Below are 22,026 nucleotides of genomic sequence, written 5' to 3'. Positions count from 1 at the left end.
ATATATATATCTCTACCTCTTTCTCTCTCTCTCTCTCTCTCTCTCTCTCTCTCTCTTCTCTCTCTCTCTCTCTGTCTCCTCTCTCCATCTATCTAGTAACTATAACAGTAGAGATGGAAATAACAACTACATACCAAAAAATCAAAAGTAAATGTAACTTACAGATTGCACACAGTTTTAGACTTTTTTCAATGCTGTGCTATTGTGCTGATCAGTTGTACTGACTTTTTTCTTCTCCCAAAAAATACTATTTGTCATACAGAATGACTCTTTGGGAGGGAGATGGGGAGGAACACATGGGTTGCTATGGTAATGTCAGAAACAGAAAATATCAATAAAAGTTTATTTAAAGAGTAAACATAACAAAATGATAAAGATCAATCAGGATTTGAATGAAGACATATGAAAGGACACCCCCAACCCACCTCTTTGTGGAGATGGTAGGTCCACAGGTGTTACACATTGCAGACGTTTTCAGACTTTTTCAATGTGTTGTTCAGTTGTGCTGAGTTTTTTTTCCTCTAAAAAATACTATTTGTTATATAGGATGGCTCTCTGGGAGGATGAGGAAGAGAGATATTCGGGATAACTATGATAATGTAAGAAACAGAAGCTATCAATAAAAAGCTTATTTTTAAAAAATATTATTGACCATTTATTGACCAAATAAAATGGCTTGAAAGGACTGGTCTGTCTTGGGGGGATACCTACTGAGAGCTCAATGAATGAGGAGGATAAACCATCTCCACTAGGGCTTTATGACAACAGCTCTGAGTCATAGAGGTTCATTGAGATCCTACAATAGAAAAAACCCTTAGCTTATGGGACCAAGCACAATAATTCCAGGTGCCTGTGACTTCTGCAGAGTTTGGTTGAGTGGAGCTGATGGAAGAAGATGGAGTTTCTTGGAACAACTCAGACTGCCAGTTACTGTGGCTCAAAAAGGGCTTGTGCTTTGTCTGAGTTGCCTCCTGTGACTGTCACCCAGGAGAGTTACCAACCTTACTATCTGCCAGGATACCGATACCTTAACTCATGGCGGCCTAGCTTATTTTATAAAGTCTCCTCCAACCAGAGCTGTCCAGATGAGGGGTCCATAGGCCGGAACCCCTTGAGGCCTCCCACTATCCTCCCTGCCCTGCGCACTGCCCTCTTCTCCCGGTATAGCCGCCGTGACTGGGACCAGTCAAACATGGCCCAGATCCGGGGGGCTGAAACCTCCCGACACTGGGCAAACAGGTTGACAGCTGACTCTGTGAGGCTGATGCAGGACAAAGACCAGCTGACCCGACAGATGCAGGAGGGCACCTGCAGAAACCTGGGTCAGAGGCTATCTGACATTGGCTTCTGGAAATCAGAGCTGACCTATGAACTAGACAGGCTATTAACTGAGAGCCATGCACTGGACACTGCCAAGAGGCGACTAGAGTGTGCAGCTGATGAGCTAGAAAGTCCATTGCAGGTGAGTACATGGAAGTGTGTGAGGGTGACCAGACTAAGCCAAACATACATAAAATACGGCATTTTTCCTTTATATCCAATGATAGCTGGTAACTTTCTGAGCCAACTTAGTCACTGTCTTGGTATGACAGAAATAGAAAAGCTTTGAAAAGACAGCAGAAAATGTTACGAAATAATCAGTACCTTAGGCTGACCTTTTCATATATACAATTCAGTTCAAACCAGGAAATATTTATTGAGTACCTGCTATGTGCCAGGAGCTAGACAAACATGAAATGGTGCCTGCCCTCCAGGAGTTTGCATTCTGTCTAGTTTCCTGAAACTATTAATCCAGCACTGTTCATTGAAATTCCTATCTCTTCCAAAGTGAACTGAACTTCTCAAAAGAGAATTCACATAACTGGCTATCTAATTCCATGTGCGAAGTTGGGAGTTTGAGAAGTGTATCTGAGTGGTTAATAAGATCAAAGTTTGAGTTGAGCCATATTAGTGTGGATCTGATTCATACTCTTCCCACAATCCTTTGCACCATCATCCCTTATTGTCTCTGCACTTCAAAGCCTTCACCTGAATGGTGTAGTTATATCACTAATATCTACCTGGAAGTAGTCTTTGTGACATCACAGGTAAGTGAACCAATGAGTAGTTATTCTTTCAAAACAATCATTTTTGCCTGCTTCTCCCTTCAGAAACACTTTTAATATGCCCTGCCACCCCCACCCCCCACCCCTTTTAGTCTTCTGTTACTTTAAAAAAAAATCCCAGTTATTATTCTGGTATTGGTAGAGAGATACATGATCATAATAAAAGGTTTGCTGGGGTTTAAATGAGCTCTGACTGAAAGCAGGGTTTCTCTCCATGGAGAAGCACATGTCAGCAGTTTGCTGAGTGTAACTTGGTGGCTAATTATTTTCAGAGCTATGTCTTCAGTTTGCTAACTTCAAAGCCAGGCCTCTTTTCAATGGGAAGTTGGCAGGCCTCCATTTAAACCTACTGTACAGAGCTGATCCCCGTCAGGCCTCCTTCTTCTCATTAAGGAGCCTACTGTTTTCTGCCTCTTCTGTGCAGCAATTTGTGTCCAAGCAAACATCTCTGAGAGGATCATGTGGCCTTAATTCCAGGCATAGTCTTGGGAAGATTGCCTGGCAAGAGCCTTGGAGGGTTTCTAAGTGCCTGCTTACACTGCTTCCAACCGTCTCCTCCTTTGGGAAGCCTAAGGCATGGGGCTGAGACTAAGGGTGACCAGTTGAGGTAGCTGCCCATGGCATGACATGCAGAGGTTTGGGGAGAGAGCAATAAGGAACACTTCTTAAAAGTTATTTTTAACAAATGTACATGTTCTTAAGTGTGCCATGGCATTAAGGTGTGTGTTTTGTGAGAAATCATCACATGTTACAAGACTCAAGTCTTGGTCACACATTGGGGGCACAGTTTTCTTACTTTCCTTAGGGTCCATAGCTTCCTTATCCCATCTTTGAGATGTTCTGGAAATGGGTTATTCTGTAGGCAAGAGAGACAGCCTATTATGAAAATACCAATGCATCAGACTGCTCCTCAAAGGGCAAGGTTTCTCCACAACCACTTCCAACTTCCTTCCCTGCCTCCCACCACACACTCTCTCATCACACCTCTCATTGGATACGTTGAAAGGAGTATTCATTCTATGGACCTTTTCTCAAAATGATGTTTGTAAATGCATAAAATAAAATTCAAGCATTATAAAGGAAACCAATTCTATTGAAATGCAGTTATCAAAAAATACATCAAAAAAGGCAAGTTGGCAGACTTTAGGCTAAGCAGGCCTGTTGGTTGATCTCTGATGTTCCATTCAGTTTGTGCATTCCATGGTTCTACATTTGAACTCCTTCATGACACAGCTACTGTAGGGATGTGAATTTAATTCAGCCATGATGAGCAAGGCCATTGTACTAGGTGCTGGGGATACAAACAAAAATGAGGTAGCCTCTGCCCTCAATAAGCTCACCTTCTACTGGGGGGATAGAACATGTACAAAATAAGTAAGATGGAGTGACAGCATGACACAGTGGAAAGAATCCTGGATCTGGAGTAAGAGGAGCTAGATTCAAATCCTGCCTGAGGCTTTGTGACCTGTATGACCTTGGGCAAGTCACTCAAATTCCTGGAGCTTCAGTTTTCTTATCTGGAAAATGAGGGGGTTAGACTAAATGGCCTCTAAGGTGCTTTAGAGCTTGAAAGCTCTATGTGACTCCATAGTGTATGACAGGGACAAAAGAGATTGACACACAAAATGCTCTGGGAGAAGTTTATGGACCAAAGGGAGAGAACATTGTCACTGGGGGACCAGAGAAGCCTTTTCAGAGGACCCAGCTCCTAAGCTAAGCCTTGAAGGAAGCTAATAAATTAGCAAAGGCAGAGATGAGGGAGTGCATTCCAGGCTAAGATTTATTCAAATGAACAGAAGCAAAAGAGGGCAGGATGAGATTAGAAAATAGTTTGGTGGGCAGCTAGGTGGCGCAGTGGATACAGCACTGGCCCTGGAGTCAGGAGGACCTGAGTTCAAATATGGCCTCAGACACATAATACTCAGTAGCTGTGTGAGTCTGGGTAAGTCACTTAACCCCAACTGCCCTCACAAAAAAAGGAAAAACAAGAAAATAGTTTGTCTAGAACATACAGTCTATGGAAGTAAAATGAAATAAGGCAGACAAAAGGAGGTTGGAGCCAGACTGTAGAGGGCCTTAAATGGCAAGGCCAGAGACATATATTTTATGCTAGAGTCAATGGGGCATCACTGAAGATTTGGGGGGGGGAGAAAAAAATACACACACACACAGGCATGTATATATGTACACACACATATATATCTATATTCTGAAAGTTTAGAACTTAAGTACATATATAATTTATATACATATTATATATTATACATGTCATTATCCTTATTTTACAAATGGGAAAACTGAGGCAGGTGAGTTAAGTGACTTGCCCAGACTCATATAGCTACTGTCGGAGGCAGGATTTTAACTCTGACTTCCAATTAACTAGTTAATTATGCCGCTAATTAACTGTGAAACCCTACTCTTTTCAGTAACATCCCCATGTCTTCTAACCTTCTCAGGTACTTACTAGCTGTGTGACTCTGGGTAAGTCACTTAACCTATCTTCTTCAGTTGTTGTGAGGATAAAATGAGATGATATTTGTAAAGTTCTTTGCAAACCTTAAAACTCATGTAAATGCAAGTTATAATGATTATTAATAATTACTATAATAGGTAAAAGAGAGGTGGTGGAATTGTCTTTTCTGGACACCTTTCAAAGTAGTAGGGGGCCTTCATTTGTTGAGGATGACTTAAGAAGTCTAAACACAGGGGAACTGACTAAATGTCCTTTCAATGCTCATTCTAGCTTTAAAAGTCCTTCATTCCATGCAGAATGAAGTGGCCAGGCTGGATGGTAAAGGAACACTCACAAGCAGTTGTTCATGGGTTCTCAAGTGATCATTAGCATCACCAGTGGTAAACCAGGGTCTCTCAATGGGAAATAATAGTCACAGAGCTTACTCCATTTTCTCTCAAGGAGTTGTGTGGTCAAACTTAATTAATTTTAAAGTTAGGGGGGGCAAGGAAAGGGAAAGAAGGGAATTCTAGTTAGCAATCCTGTGTCTATTACTTAATACCATTGACTTTGAGCAAGTCATTTGATCTCTTTGGGCCTCAGTTTCCTTAGGTGTAATGAAGGAAGTTGAACTGGATGGCTTCTAATGTCTCTTCTAGCTGTAAATCTATGATCCTAGGATGGCTCTGCTGCTCTCGGAAACAGGTGGCCATCTACCAATTTGACAGCAACTGGATGTCAAAGTGACATCTCAAATTCAACAAATCCAAAACAGAACTCATTGTCTTCTCTCCCCCACCCTAACTCATAGCCTTCCCTATTTTCATTGAGGACATTACCATCAGTCCAGTCATCTTTTCAGCCTTCTCACACATTCTTCCCTTTCAGGCATTCTACAATCCAGCCAAACTAGCTTTCTTATTGTTCCTCATATAAAAGCACTCTACCTCCTGTCTGTAAGCTCTGTTATGTCCCTGGAATGTACTTCCTCTTTACCACAATGTCATAAAATCTCTAGACCATTTCAAGGCTCAACTTACGTGCCACTTTCTACATGAAAACGTTCCAGACCCTCCTAGATGTGAGTGCCTCCCTCCCAAGTTAATTGGTATCTGTTTTTTCTGTGTTTTGTATATATGTACATTGTGCCTCCTCCAATAACATATAAGCTCCTCAAAAGCAGGGACTATTTGATTCTTGTCTTTGTATTCTCGGTACGTAATGGGTTCTTATCAAATGTTTATTGATTGATTGACTTTATACTACAGCCATAGAGTCAGTTGTCTTGACAGGAAGAAGAACATGATAAACAGATAATGCCTCGATATGGTAAGACTATGTGGCCATGGGGAGCCTGTTTTGCTGGGTAGCTTTCCCTGTGGGCCTATGACCATGGTGCCCCAGAGCTGTGTTTGTGTCCCTGGGAAGTTTTTTCAGACTGGACTGTTTTGTAAGCTATCTGAACTATTATTAGGCACTGAGTGTTCCAAAGGGCTGGATAATCATGCCTCAAGTCAAAATGTCAGGGACAGCTGGACCCATGACAATACTTTGGTGAGTACTTTTCTATTCCACTGAGTATGCCTGTATTGGAGTCATGGGACCATAATGGCACCCAGCCCTACGAAGGATACAAAGAAGTATAAGATACAGTCCCTGCCCTCAAAGAATTTGCAAGCTCATTGGGAATAAAAAATATACAATGAAAGTTAATAACATAAGAGCTATTGTTCATATTTGGTAAGTGTCAAATGGAAATGGAAACACTGAGTGAAACAGTTTAGTAGAGAGAGGTGTCCATGTGAGCTGAGATGGTCAAGGAGCACTTCCTGAAAGAGGTAGAATATAAATTGGGCTTTGAAGGATGGAAAGGATCTAGATAAAGAGATGGTTTTCAGATGCTCCAAGGGTATGTTTATACGTTATATTTGAAAGAGTCAGACTGGGGGACAAGGCCACAGCTTCAAAGTGAGGAGGAAAGCTAGTGTTGAAATCCAAAGGTACAGTTATAAAACCCAATGAAACCAAAGGTACAAACCCCGAACTCAAAGTACAACTTTCTAAGTAAAAAGAACAGATTCCGGCAGAGGTAGATGTGAATCATCCCTGCACACAGTGATCCAAATATAGCCAGAGAGAGAACACACTGTCTTATCTCTCCCTCTTCCTTCTTTGCAGGTGGCCCTCGAATGCTTGTACCATCGTGAAAAACGGATAGGTGTTGATTTAGTCCATGATAATGTTGAAAAAAACCTTATCCAGGTATGAAGTCTCATCTGTTCATTCATCCTCCCCACAAGATTATGTGTGGGGTGACAGGAAACTCAGAGTACCTGGGGCTGGGTGATGCAGTTTCCTAAGATAGGTCTATCTTGCTTGGTTATGTGCAGCTGAAGGGTTATAGGAGAAGGCAGGAATAAATCAGAAGGATATTTGGGAAAAGAAAATTCTGAGCATTTCTCCAGGAATAAAGGCATTGTGTTTCTCCCCAGGATATGCCTAGCTTTCGAAAGGCTTAAGAAAGTCACTCAGACTGCAGATCTGTGACTGTGTTACGTGGTAAAGCAAAACAAAAAGAAACACTAGATTGCTAACCAGGACATCTGGCTCTGAGATCTCGAGGTACAACCAACTAGCTGTGTGACTTTTGGAAAATTGCTTTGCCTCTCAGGGTCTCAGTTTTCTCATCAGTAGTATCATCAGTACGCATCAGCAGTAGATGAGATTGCGTAAAAAGAATACTGGATTGGGAGTCACAGGACTAATTTCTGTTTTCTCACCCGTGAAACAAAGGTGTTGGGTATAATAAGGAGCATTGGCCCAGGAATCAGAGGACCTGGGTTCAGAGGCCATCTGTGACCCTTACTGCCTTTGTGACATTGTTCAAGTCACTTCTTCTTCCACAAAATGAAGACTTTTGACCAGAAGGCCTCTCAGGTCCCTTCCATGTCTGATCCTATGGGATGATCTGTAAGATGCCTTTAGTTCTAAATCTTTATCCAAGGAGTTCTATCATCTTTGGGAAAGATGGATGGACAAAAAGTTGTCATCTAAGCAAAATTTAAGACAGGAGTCAGAAGGAGTCCATCAAGGTTGCCAAAAAAAAAATCCCCCCAAAACAAAACTATGTCACTCAGGGAAATATGTAACAGATGACAGAAACATCAGTTCTAGCATTAAGAAGGAGCACAGAAAGGTGAGTTGACTTATTTTCAGTCTTTACTGAAATTCTCAATTGCCCTGATTACTGATTTCTTTCAGACTCAGTCTAATTTTCTTTCCGGCCTTGCCTCCGTATTCATAGAATGTGTTGATATAATGAAGGACTCAACAACCTCCTTAGTCTTATATGATCCCAGTGGGATTAGCCAATGGCTGGAACATGTGGGAAGGGTAGAGAAAGAGGGAAATGTATATTATAAGGTATGGATGGGCAGGAGGAAAATAAAACAGAAAAAAAGAAAATAGTCATAATGAGGCACATGTTTTTACAATGCTTTTAAGATTCACAAAGTGCTGTCCTCAGGGTAAACTTGTGGGGTAGTGTACTATTGACCTAATTTTTCAGATGAGGAAACCAAGGCAAAGAGAGGGTAAAGAAGACCTTAGATGATTATTAGCTATGTGGTACTGAGCAAGTCTCTGAACCTCTCTCAGCCTCAGTTTCTTCGTCTTTAAAAAATGAGGTTTTTACATGTGATTTGGAAAAATAAAATATTAAATTGAAAACAAAAATGAAGATAAGAATTGCAAGTACTTCTCAGGGTGGTTGGGAAAATCAAGTCATATGATATAGACTAGATAAAGGGCTTTGCAAGTCTTTAAGGACTATATAACTTGTTTGTTGTTCAGTCATGTCTGACTCTTCATGATCTCATTTGGGGTTTTCTTGGTAAAGATATTGGTTTGCCATTTCCTTTTCCAACTCATTTTACAGATAAGGAAACTGAGGCAAACTGGAGTAAGTGACTTGTCCAGGGTCACACAGCTACTTAGTATATGAGGCCACATTTGAACTCGTCTTCCTGACTCCAGGCCCAGTGCTTTATTGGCTGTGCCACCTCGCTACCCATATATTCATGTTAGTTATGATTATTGTCATTACCAGTACTATTGAGAGACTTGCCCTGGGTCCCACAGCCAATAAACATCAGAGCTCATGGCTCCTGACTCCTTTTTTTTTTTGGGTAGGCAATGGGGTTAAGTGACTTGCCCAGGGTCACACAGCTAGTAAGCGTCAAGTGTCTGGTCTGAGACTGGATTAGAACTCAACTCCTCCTGACTCTGGGGCCCGCGCTTTATCCACCTTGCCACCTAGCTGCCCCGGTTCCTGACTCTTGAGTCCAGAATTTCTTTCACTTTGCTGGGCTCCTATCAGAGGACAGAGAGTATTTTGTAGGAGAGCACCAGATCAGGAGTCAGGAGATTGGGTTTTAGTCTCAGTTCTGCTATTGTCTTGCCAAGTGACATTGGACAAGTCACCAAACCTGTCTGGACCTCGGTTTCCTCTTCTGTAAAATAGAGATAAGTATTTTTTCTCTGCCCATCTCATGGGGCAAATATAGGAACAAATGAGTTCATGTAAATGAAAGAGTTTTCTTTGTAAATATAAGGGATTGTCTTGCTCTATCTCCTGCCATGGTCACTGGTAGATTTATAGAAAACTTTATATATCTTCAAAGAAATTGTGCTTATAAAACACACAAAAAATATGCAAATCCAGAAATGTACTAAAGTGAAAAACCGACAAGATAGAGTTTCCTCCAGTTACTTCATTTTTTTTTGACAGGTCTATTTTCAGGTTTTTTGCAGGAATTTCATTTGGTTTGTGGGTAGGTCCATTTTTCTATCCATTCTAAAGGGGAATAAATCAAATAGGTTTCCATAAATTCATCAGGCCCACATCATCTAATTACTTTGTTGTTAATAAGCTTCCATTTGCTGGCCACTAAAGGAAATAAAAGTGGATTTTGGATGCCACTGTTCTCTGTTCCCTCTCTCAAGTTCCACCTCCAAGTAGCTCAGTGAGAGGGGCGTTTGAGGCTAGACCAGGCAAGAGGATAGTCAGTTTCTGAGAACTGGTACCCTTTTTGACTGGCAGACATTTTGCATTGCAGGAGGTTGATTTGCTAAAATGTTGTCAAGATCAAATGAAAAAACTGGCAGACAGATGTGATATTCAGCTGCGGTGAGTATTTGCTTTTTTTTTTCCTTTCCCTGCTTTCCTTTTCTGTTTTCTGGTTAATATAATTTCCTGAAGTTGGACAAAACTGACATAAATGGCACCATTTCTTTCCCCTACCCCACCCCCTTTATTATTATGATGATTATCTAATTATTATTATTTTGATAAAGAGAGAAAGGGATAAAGGAGAAAAGTCTGCAGGGATCTTTTACTCTGGACAGTATATATGAATTATAACTCTGCAGATGTGGCAAAATGGAGTATTATGAAACCCGTGATTTCTGGGAGGATTCACTGGAATGGTGCCAAGGGGTAGTCAGTACAGGCCTGGAGTCAGGAGTCTGAAAAAGAAAGCACCTTTTTGTTCTCTGATGCTCAGATGATTATGTAACCGGCATCGTGACAAGTTAGGAAGCTACTCATGACATAATTAAAGTGAGAATCAAGCTTTACAGGTCCCTGCTGCTGCAGTTGCTGCAGCCCCATGGTGCATACTCAGTGAAGTAGCCTGGCCCCATTCTTCCTAGTGGGCAGTTGACATTTAACTATTTCACTAGAAATAGTTATTGAACATGGGCCCAGCAATTTCTGTACTCAGAAGGCATAGCTATCAGCCCACTGGGCCTACACATTGTTTTTGTCTATTTGGAGCATACCAGGGGTGGCAGGTAGGACAAATATTACCAAAAGACCTGGAATCTTTAAAAGGGCATGGTCTCCTAGTTCCCTAGTCTCAAAGCCATTATTATCCCTGGAAAAGGGTTAAGATTCAGGGCCAGTCTGCATCATGTTTCCTCTACCACTTCTTCCTCACGCCAACATTTGGATTTAGGTCAAAGCAGATTAGAATGACCATGGCAAGCAACTTCACAGGAGAAAGGAAGTCACAAAGGTGCCATATGCAGCCTGGGATGAGATATAGGAAGGACAATGATGTTCACTTTGCCTAGTTGCTGGCTGAGCAGGTGGTGTATAGACTGATTATACTGACATGCCAGACTGTAAGAGCTTTCCATGTGTGTGGCTTAAGGCAGAGGAATCACTAGGGGTAGGTGATTAGGGCCTCAGGGTACCAAACTTCAGAGGCTACTTTACCACACTTCAACAGATGTAGAAACATTTGAACTTGGCACCTAGTAAGCGAGACTAATTAGATAAAATAGAAAGCTTTAGATGTTTCTTCTCCTTGGAGGCTGCTCCCCAAATTGACTCAGCCCTAGTAACAGCTGACACATCAGCAGTGGTCAGTAGTTACCCTCCAACCTCCACCTGAACCCCTCCCTCCACCCCTCCACATACATAGCACAAACTTCATCCCCCTTGCTCTAAGTACAAAAATGGCTGATTAGGGCTCCAGGCTGTGTTACTACTGTATTATGCCTCAGTTATAAACCTTAGGAAAAATGTTTTCTTAGTACCAACTAGTAGTGCCAACCCCTTTCCACTTTGCCTATTACCTCCATGGCCGTAAGAGGCCCTCAAAAGCAGAAAGGCCTACATCACCCAAATTACCATGCTTCTGATCTCATTTCTGCGTGTTGATTTTGCGCAAGCATCCATCTGCTGCAACTTGGAGACAGCCAGCAGGGGGAGAGAGTAGCCAGAAAAGGACCAGGCAGTGACCACAATATTTAATTCAATTATTCCAACTTTGATCTAGGGAGCTAGCCAGCTTATGGAATGGGCTTCTAAAGGTCAGGGGGAAAGATGAGAATGAGCCACCCAAGACAGGAGGAATGGAAGATTGGAAAGTTCCCTGGATTTTGGAGTAAATGGATCTGGGTTCAAAACCTGTCTGTTAACACTTCTATGACCCTGGGTCAGTTACTTAACCTCTATGAGGCTCAGTTTCCTCAACTGTAAAACACGTGGATTGGATGAGGTGATCCTTAAGGTTCCTTTGGTTCTAGATCACGTGGTTCTGGTGTGAAATATTGGGGAGGGGTGGAGGATGGGGAGTCCTGAACTCTAAGGTCCCTTCTGATTCTAAGCATATGATCCAAATATCAGGAAGACAGTTCCTTGGGGGACAGGGGTGAGTTAAAAATCTGAGGTAGATCCCCCTGAACAAAAGCAATTTAAATTCTCAGGTGAAAGCCCATGTGTCAGAAGAAGGTTGTCATTGTCAAGTAATTATGTCTTACTTTCAGAGAACATTATGCTATCTTGGGGGAACTTAATTAGTGCAGAGCCAGAGCCCAATTAAGGAAACAGAATGCAGTCTTTCCTCATCCTCAGTGTGGGAAGCGCTGCTGCCAACCCCTTCTAGCCGTTGGCACATGGAAGAGAGTGGGAACTTTGGAGGTATTTTCAGCAAATCCTGGGGCCTCCCATCTGGATGGGGAAGTGTCCCTACCAGAGGTGTCTGACATTCCCTCACTTCTTCCAGTGGAGCGGAAAGTTCAGTTTGAGATTGTAGGAGAGTTAAATTTGGGTTTCCCCTGGTCAGCAGGACTCCAGAATGTGTTTTCTGGTTCGCATCTGGCCATCAGTCTGGGACTGAGTATGGGAAGTTAGTTAAGGTCATTCTTTATCTTCCCTTGAGCAAAGTGAAGAGGGCAGGAATGACTGGCTAATAGAAGTGTTGCAGGTATCTAGATGAATTTCCCTTTTCTTCCTTCTCTCAAATAGACTGGCCAATGATAAGGGTATTGCTGAAGAATTAAGGCTACAATGAGAAAGACTTCACACTCTCCATAGTTTCAGGGATAAATTGGGCGAAAGGATTCTTTCAGGAATGACCTCAATTAGGGGCACCCAAGGTCTCCTCCATCCACCATTTTTTCTTATTATCTTGATCCTGATAATCAAAATTCTGCCATTACAAACTCATTCCTTCTATTTGATGGATTGTCTTCTATTGAAATGGAAATATCACTTGGAGGAGGAGCACTTTAAGCTCTTATCAGTCATTTACACCTTAGCAAGAATAAGTATCAACATCTTTCTTTCTAAGCCATGACTGACTAACTGAGAGTAGGTTCTAACAGGAAAAGAGGTGAAATAATAGAGTACGTGATGAATGGTAGGGAGATGCTACAGTGGAGAAGTGAGGCTAGTAGGGGAGATGGAAGACAAACCAGACTTCATCCTTTTGCCTAGGGCTGGCTGTGAGAGGGCCTTTGTGAGATGATCTTTATTTTCCCCAGGGATAACCGAGATGCGCAACATGCAGTGGAGAGAGACTTAGCTGATAAAAATTCTGCACAGTTTATCGATGAGAAGTGCTTCAATCTGAGGAACACATCGGACAGCATCAACTTCTTCCATGGAGTGGAGAAAATTGATGGCACGTAAGTGTATAACTTTGTCTTACCTGGCTGAGCGTAGGAGATTCCTAAGTTCTATAATGATGGAGTCCACAGAAAAGTATGTGCTTTTGGAGGCAGAATCAGAAGAATAAGGAAGCCTGTGGTGAAGCTGTTTCATAGATGATGGTGAATCGGCAGCGGGAAGGTCCCCATTTCTCCCTTTCCCAACCTTAAACTTAACTTAAAATCTGATGTTTACCACAGACCCTCTGCTCCAGTCAGGTCCTGGTTGAGCATATGACTCTTTCTATACCGCTCACTCCCTTAGTGGGTAGGGGGGTGTTGTTCATTTGCGGTGTTGTATTCCAAGTGCCTAGCATGGTGCCTTGCACATAATAAGGTGCCTTGCACATAACAGGCACCTAATAAATGTTGCCCTGAATTGTTGTGGAGCTGGCCAGGGCCATCTGCAAGATATTAGGTCACTGAGCACGGTGTCCAAGCGCTCAGGTCACTGCTCTGCCCTATTCTCTCTCAGCAAGGGTAGGTACAAGTACCCTTCATTGCTCCTGGCTCATCCCAGTGACCCTACTGGTTGTAGGATGAGGTCTTTTGTAATCACAGAGCCTAGCCCAAGGTAGGACCTTCCCCACTGCTCTGACATCCTCACAGCAGGGGAACCTGCAGACACCACCTTTAGTTCAATGTCCCCCAAACCTTTAAACGCTGAAAGGAAGTACATGGCTTCCCATAGGCCCTCCTTTTTTTGCTTTAAGCTTCTAAAAGTTGTCACAGAATCCAGGTTCTCTTTAAAAACTTTCCCTAAGCTTCTCTCAGGATGTGGATTAAAGCCCATTTGTGCTAATTACTACCTGTGTGACCTTGGGGAAGTAACTTTACCTCTCTAGGCCTCAGTTTTCTCCTATGTAGGGGGAAAGGGGAAGAGAATAAATATTTATGTAGTGACTACTTTGTGCCAGGAACTTTGCTAGGTGCTTTTACAAATATTATCTCATTTGTAAAGTGAGGGGGTTGGACTGAGGTCCCTCCCAGCTCTAAATTTATAGTTCTAAAATGCTAGGGAAAGGGTTATGCTGAGGTCTATGAGTTAAAAAAAAATATTTTTTGGTAACCATATTTCAACATAACTGGTCTCCTTTGGAATCTTGTATGGTTTATTTAAGCATTTAAAAATATAATTATGAGAAGGGGTTCATGAACCTCTTTCATGGACTGGTGATTGTCAAGGGGGTGTATGACCCACAAATAAAAAAAAAAGCTTAAGAACTGCTGAGGAACTTTTGTTTTTCTTTCTGTTTGCTTGTTTGTTTCTATAGTGGACAAAAGAAAACACACACACGCACAAAAAAAAAAGGAAAAGGGGGAAAACAGTGGTATAATGAAAACCACACTAGATTTGAAGTTGCAATATTTGGATTGCTCTACTGCTAGCAGTATGACCTTGAGCAAGTCACAATCTCTGAACCTCTGTATGTAAAATGAAGATAACATTTCATACTATTAATACCCCATCAGTAAAATACAGTTTTAATACTTCTAAGACCTACATTTTGAGGCTTACGAAGTTCCTATGAGATATTGTATGTACAACATTTTGTGAGTAGTCAAGTTCTATATGAATGAAAATCGATAATATCTGGGCCTTTCAATAAGGAAAGAAAGCCGACATGAGAGTTAAGCTTTAAGTCAGCCCCTGAGAAACTAAGACCCGCGTTTTAAAAAGTCAAACGACAGAAATTCACTTGAGCTACAGAGGGCACTGTTTGCCACTAGCCCTGGCAGGCCGAGTGAGAGCTTTCAGTTGGCTCCCGTGGCTGCGAAGCTGTGGGTGATGGGTCGGAGAAGGAATGGGCCGAACGAAGTGCTGACGTCGGCACTCCGGGGGCCAGGGCTCATGTTTATGGCCCCTAGACGTCATTAAGCAGCCTAATGTCTGCTGTGGAGCCTCGGAGGAGGCGTCCCAGGGGCGCCCCGAATTCCATGCTTCTGTGCAGGCTTGCTGGGCGGCCGGGTGAGAATCCCACTGCTTCCACCCAGCCCCGAAGCAGCGTCACAGTTCTAAGGGACGGGAACTGGGCGATCTGTCTTGGGAAGGGCAGCCTTAACCAAGGCAAACCGTAGGAAAGCCCAGGGCTGAGGGTGGGGGGTGGGCGTGTTAAGCTCTTCCTCCTCTTCCCTCACAGTTCCAGTGCATCACTGTCTTTGTGTCTTTAACTGCGTAGGGCTTTTTCTGCCTTCCCCAAGAGTGCCCAAGGGTGTTGGGGACCATAGGTCGAGGGGAAAGGTAGCAAAGACAGGATTGAACAATGCGGGGAGAGGCAACTGGGCCGTTAAGGTGCTGCTGGTGAAACTCCCAGGAGCCAGCGAGTAGACCGGGGAGTTTTAAGTTCGGGAGTAGAGCCGGAGAACCAAATGCAGCCTGCTACGGTCTGTCCCTCTCCTACCAGGGAGAGCGCAGCCAGGGCGCTCCAGGCTGCCGGGCTCCGCAGGCGGGGTTGAGCCGGGACGGGCATTGACAGGGCAGGGCACGCCCTTCGCCTAGAGCCGCTGCCAGGCCTCAGCTCGCACCTGGGGATTCCTAGGGCCTGCCCCTAAAGGCGGGCTGCCATGGATTTGGGAGTTTTGGAGGGAAACCTTAGTACCGCATCTGCGGAAAGGAGGAGGCAATGACTTCTTCCGCAGCTCTGCAGTAGAATTCTCCCGCAGTCCCAGGTACCGGGGCGAGAGGCTTGGGGGAAGGGTCAGCCCTTCCTGGGGAGCCCATGCCGCAGGAGGACCCCTCCCTTTTATTTGGTCTTTGTTGTTCGCCTTTCCCCCCGAGTTTAGTGGAAGAAAATAAACTACGAGACAAGTTTGAAATCCATATGACGTTATAAACAGTTTTAAATCAACCACACCAGCCAAGAAATACACTCCTGGCTTTTAAAACACACCTAAGGATGCTGGGTGAGAACATGCCCTAAACCAACTTTGCTAGTGTAACGGAAGGAGTGCTTGGGGTGGTGGGGGTGTGTGTGTATGTGGCTTCTTTGCAGTGGAAGAGATAGTGTGCGGAAAACACCTCTGGCCGTAGGACCTGTGTTCCAATCTTAGTTTGCTATCCAGGCCTTATGAAGAATTTTGTAGAGCTGGAATGGACCTCAAAGGTCATGTAGTCAAGTCAGCATTTATAAAAGAGCTCATGAGACATTTAGTCCAATCTCCAATGTCTTCATTTTGCAGACAAGTAAACTGAAACACAAAGAGATTGGCACAGGTGTGCTAACTCCTCTGACTCTAAGCCACTCTGATTTACCTTAGACAAATCAGTTATCCTCTCTGGGCTTCTGGTTTCCTCTTTTGTAAAAGGTGGAAGGGGAGGGAATGGCTTTAGAGGTCCCTGCCTGCTCAAAATCTATTATTCCAACCCTTAGCAGCTCCTGCTACCTGTTAGCTGTGTGATTTGGGACAAATCATATAACTTCTTTGGACTTGCCTTTTTCCTCACTTGTGAAAGAAGAGGCTTGGGATAGATGTTTTCTGGGGACCCTTGCAGCTCTAAAATTCAGTCATTCTAATTACTGAGAAGTGGCCAGTGGGGTGGCCACCTTTCAGTCCCTGGGAAGCCTCTATGCAAACCGCCATTGGGAGTTTCTGAATCACACAGTAAAAAGTCTATGCCAGAAATAGCATTTGGGGATTTAAGGCAAAGACGATCTTTCAGGGCCTTTGACAGGATTTTATGATCTCTTAGTAAAATGGTTCTCTTTTCTCCACACCCAGTTATCCCAAGATCAAAGAGACCTTTGTAATTGTTTTCCCACTTAAACTTTTCCAACACCTCTGCCCCTTTGGCCCACTATTGACAAACAACCCCCCTCAAGCAAGGGAAGAATCAACAGAGGAGGGGGCATGGAGCTGTAATTTCACAGGGTGGCTATTTCCTCCACCTATACACATTATAACCCCTTTATAATGCAGGCAGGCTTTCAACTAAATGTTGCTGTGGCTGAAAAATTCATCACCTTGCTCACCACATGGCCTAGGATCCTGAGTCCATCATTGGATAACTCTTCAATGCCTTTCCACTAGGGTAGAACCTTATCAGAGAGAGAACTCCATTGGCTTAGTCTTTTTAAAAACCCAGGTTCACTTCCTCTCCACAATTAGGCATCAGAACAAGACTTCACTGAAGGACAGAAGAGATGTGTTCTGGAAAGATGATGTGTACATATAATTCAATTTCAGTAATCCTATTTCAAATGCACAGGGTGAGCTTGCCCTGAGGATTTTTCTTTTCTTTCTTTTCTTTTCTTTTCTTTTCTTTTCTTTTCTTTTCTTTTCTTTTCTTTTCTTTTCTTTTCTTTTTTCTTCTTTTCTTTTCTTTTTTTTTTCTTTTCTTTTCTTTCTTTTCTTTTCTTTTCTTTTTTTCTTTCTTTTCTTTTTTTTCTTTTTTTCTTTTCTTTTCTTTCTTTCTTTAATTTTCTTTAATTTTCTTTGCTTTTCTAGATAAGATGAAGATGCCAATTTTAATGTGAATAACTGAAGTGGCAGTGTGGTGTGTGCAAAGAATATTGGATTTAGCATCATGGGATCTGGGTTGAAATCCCAAATTTACCACTTACAATCTGTGTGACCTTGAACAAGTCACTTAACTGCTCTGCTCTGAATTCTCTTACCTATAAAATGAGTGAGTTATACTAGATGTCCTCAAAAGTCACCTTTTAACTCTAGATCTATGGCAATAGTATTTGATATTTATATCCAGATCTAGTGTTTGCAAAGTTATATCTGAGTCCTATAGCATTATGAGGAAAATATTCATTCTAAAATCAATCAACAAGCATTTATAAAGTATCCACCATGTACCAGATTCTATATCATACTATAGTGACAAACACTACAGTTATCCCTTGCATGTTACTACTTGGCCCATTGAGGTTTTGATATATCTCTGTCAGCATAAAAAATTAAGTGGGAATTTTTTGGGAGTTTTTCGGAAGTGGCAGACAACACATGAAGGCCAGCAGATGACACAGAAAAAGTTTAGAAACTCAGAAATGCATAAAATGTATGTATAGTATTGTATAAGTTCAATCCAAATTTTACAATAAAAGAAAAAGAAAAAATTCAGACTTCTTCTCTGGCGAGGGCCAAAAAATTTTACTTGGATTTTCCAGATCACTGGTGGGGGTGGTACTTGGTGCTGGTGTACCCCTAACCCCCACGATATGGAAGGGACAACTTTAGTAGAAAGTATTTTTTGAAAGAGAAGAAATCATTCTCAAAAGCTTGTATTCCATGAGGAAACCGAAGCTCAGAGAGATTAAATAATAATGATAGTCAATATTTATGTAGTAGCATTTTAAGGTTTGGAAAGTCCTTTACATATATTAACTCATTTGACTTTCCCAACAACGTTGTTAAGTAGATACTATTTTCGCAGTTTTATGGATGAGGAAACTGAGGCTGAAAAGGGTTAAGTGAATTGCCTATGATCACATTGGTTGTAAGAAACAGAGATTTTGAACCCTGGTCTTTTTTACTCAAAATCTAGCATGCTATCCACTGGTATACTGCTCTTTTATCCTGTTACACCACTTACATTTACTTGCTTTATCTAAAGTTCACATTTTTGTATATTGAGCTTTCTCAAAATGAGGCACACCCATCCAGGCTTTTAAAAATGAGGGTTATCAGAATTGCATTGCATTAAATTGCATTTTTTTCCTGTATTCACCCTGTTCCACATTACCATTAATACTGAGAGTTTATCTTCATCATTTCCTATCTTGCAAACCTTTGCTTTCCATCTTCTTTTCCATCTTTAGGAGACACATGCCCCAGGAAGCAAATCAGATTCCTGGGCTCTTTCATGCTAAAGGAAACTCATATTGAGCTCTGCGTTCATAATAACAATAGGTCAGTTTATATAGTACATTATGGTTTGCAAAATATTTTCCTTACAACAACCCTATATGACAGATGGCTCAAATATTATTCATTATCTTGGTCTTAGATGAGATGAGAAACTTGTAACTCAGAAAGGTAACTCAGAAGTGACATGCCCAATGCTATGCAGCTAATAAATTCTGGAGTTGGGACTTCAAACCATATTTCCTAGGATTCCCACTTGAGTATTGTTTCCACATTAGACTTATTTTCTACAATTCGGTGCCGTGTATCCTGCCTCCAATTCCTGGGAACTCATTGGCAAAATGAAATTACTGAAGGTTGTTTACTTAGAGATCGTCAGCTGACTTAGGACCCAGGGGAGAGAGAGGGCACACTCATTGAAATTCAATTCATGCCTTTATTAAATTTTTAGTGTGCAAGACGTTATGTTAAGTGCTTGATACAAAGTTAAAAGGGAACAAAATTACTTTTAGAGCTTGTAGACCAGTAAGGGGAGAGAGTGGGGGTGGAGGGGCCGGGGTGTGCATGGGTGGGACTGGGGAGAGTGGAAGGGGGCTTTGCTAGGGAAATGACAGGTGCACAGATTAGTAAACAATCTAATTTGAGGGAGGTGAATGTAAGCTCCTTGAGTGTAGGAACTCTGTCTTTCTTTAGCATTTGTAAGTGATTTGCACTTAAGATTAATTAAGACTTGTTGGTTAATTGTTGATTGAATGTTGATTGAGACCAGAAAAAGCTTCCAGTAGGAGGTAGAAAAACGAAGAAAGATAAGGATTCTCCTGGCTGCTAGGTGGCAAAGTGCAGGGCCTAGAGTCAGGAAAATTCTTCTTTTGTTCAAATCTGGCCTCAGACACTTACAGTATAACCCTGGGCAAGTCACTTAACTCTATTTGCCTCAGTTTCCTCATCTGTAAAATGAGTTGGAGAAGGAAATGGCAAACCACTCCAGTATCTTTGCCAAGAAAACCTCAGATGGGGTCACAAAGAGTCAGACATGACTGAACAACAGCAAAGGATTCTAAGAAGGAGAAGTAAAGAAAGAATACATTCCAGGAACATAGAAGAGCAAAGGCAAAGAAATCTGGGGATGGAATGCTGGGTTCAGAAAATAGCAAAGAGATCCTACAGTATGATGAGGAGAGAAATCAATCTGGTAAAGCAGGACTGGGGCCAGAATTTGACTTTAAACGTCAAGCTGAGGAGTTTCTATTTTATCCTTGAACTAACACAGAGTCATAGAAGATTCTTGAGCAGGACAGGAACATAGTCAGACCTGTTTTTGTTTGTCCTTTTGTTTGGTTTTTGTTTGTTTGTTTGTTTTGGTTATTTTGGAAGCTTTGTGGAAGACAAATTAGAGAGGGGAGAGAGACTGGAAGGAGTGAGGCCAATTATGACTCATTTTCAATAACACTGCTGTTCATTGACATCGTGAATGGCCTCAATGCAATCACAAATTTATTAGTCTGTTCATCAGACTTGAAGACAGATTAAAAAGAAATCCACCCTATAAACTTTTTGCCTAGCCCTTGACACTCCTCCCAGTGGCATGGTGGTGTTGTATAGCACTGTGGCCTAGGAGAAATGGCCTTATCTTTGTGGGCTTCAGTTTTTCTCATCAATAAAATATGATAGTTGGCCTACAGAATCTCTAAGGTCTCTTGCAAGTCACTGAGCAGCCTCTAAGTCTCTCTTTAGAAGGCCAGAGATACAGTGTGCTGCTATTTTATAATGACCACCAAATGAGCCTAACAATGCAATCCTGTGTATATTTTAATTTCTACTTGCTGAGAAACATAAATAAGCTCTAGGAACTCCGGAAAAGCCAGCCTTCTCCTGCAATAGAGTTTCAGGAAATTGAATCTCCTTTCCTTTTCCTCCTTAGAATGGAAATCAGCTTTTATTTATTAACTAAGGACTCTTTGGGCTGAAAAGGAGCTTGGGAGGACATCTAATCAAGTCCTAGGCACCTAAATCAGCCTAAATATATGTGGGTCTGTCCCTTTCCTGAAGACCACCAGAGAAGGAAACTCCATTGCTTCTTCTGGCCATTCATTCCAGTTACTGACTATTCTCTTTGTCAACAAGTCCTTCCTATTAGCTAACTTGCATTTCTGCTACTTAACACCCAAGTGACTTTGAGAGGTCATTTAACCTATCTGAGCCTCAGTTTCTTCATCTGCAACGTAACAGGAGTGGGCTAAGTTATTTCCAGGATTTTTTCTACCTCTAAATTGTTGGAAGTTTAAGCCCATTTTCTCTTGTTCTGACTGACAGAGAACACCTATTTGTCACCTTTATATCCTTACAGGTTATACTTAAATTGTTCTTCCTTCCTTCCCTAATTTAAGCTATCTAAGTTCCTTCAGTTTTTCCTCATGGGTAAGAAAGAATAGAACTTTTTACAGAATAATCACTCAATTAACATTGCTCAGTTTGAACTAAATCAGATAGCTGATGGTGGACCCTATCTTCGTGACTTCAGAAAGGCCTAAGATGTTATAGTCATTTCCCTTCCATTCCTAAAAAAAAAACAAAAAAAAAAAAACAAAAACGAGGTAAAAGGAAGGCCCATGGTGATATCTGACTGCTCGACCTCATTTTAGTTTCTTGTGTGTTTTTCTTGCAGGGTCTCAGTACCTGAGACATGGGCCAAGTTTAGTGACGATAACATTAGACATTCTCAGAACATGAGAGCTAGCTCCATCCGGCTCCGGGAGGAAGCTGAGAACCTACTGGAAGGCTCATCAGATCAAATATGGAAGCAGTTTACTAATACCAACCTGGCCTTCAGCACTCGAATTTCTGAAGTGACGGATGTGAAAAATAAACTTCAGATGCAGCTGGCAAAGGTAAGCAAGCTACCATCAGGACTATTAAGGAGATCTTTCAGAATGGAACAAACCCTGCTTCTTCTCTCTTCACTTCCATCTAGGAGAAAGCCTACCCACAGGTAGGAAAATGTAGGAGATGACCCATGTATACCTACCTAGCCCATCAGTCTGTGATTCTAATCCAACATCTAGCAGCTGGTAGGTAACCCAGAGCCAGATATGAGCTTCCTGGTGGGTATAGATTGGCTTACTCCCTACGCCTAAGCCTTATTTGCAAATCTTCCCT

The 22,026-nt window shown here is 42.1% G+C and overlaps 1 protein-coding gene across 1 annotated transcript in view; it reads left to right on the top strand.

Annotated features, from left to right (window-relative positions):
• Nucleotides 1–845: 845 nt before the first annotated feature.
• The window catches only part of TEKT5 (tektin 5), a 68,125-nt gene continuing 46,944 nt past the window's right edge, over nt 846–22,026 (top strand). Inside the window, exons 1-5 of the mRNA XM_020972536.2 lie at nt 846–1,462; nt 6,736–6,819; nt 9,675–9,745; nt 12,892–13,035; nt 21,536–21,758. Coding sequence (XP_020828195.1) covers nt 896–1,462; nt 6,736–6,819; nt 9,675–9,745; nt 12,892–13,035; nt 21,536–21,758 — 1,089 coding nt within the window. The 5' untranslated portion in view covers nt 846–895. The remainder of the gene's footprint in view (nt 1,463–6,735; nt 6,820–9,674; nt 9,746–12,891; nt 13,036–21,535; nt 21,759–22,026) is intronic.

This window comes from Phascolarctos cinereus, unplaced genomic scaffold (genome assembly GCF_003287225.1).
Source record: "Phascolarctos cinereus isolate Bilbo 61053 unplaced genomic scaffold, phaCin_HiC Scaffold_4;HRSCAF=312, whole genome shotgun sequence".
Lineage (NCBI taxonomy): Eukaryota > Metazoa > Chordata > Mammalia > Diprotodontia > Phascolarctidae > Phascolarctos > Phascolarctos cinereus.
This window is presented reverse-complemented; position numbering and strand designations above follow the sequence as displayed.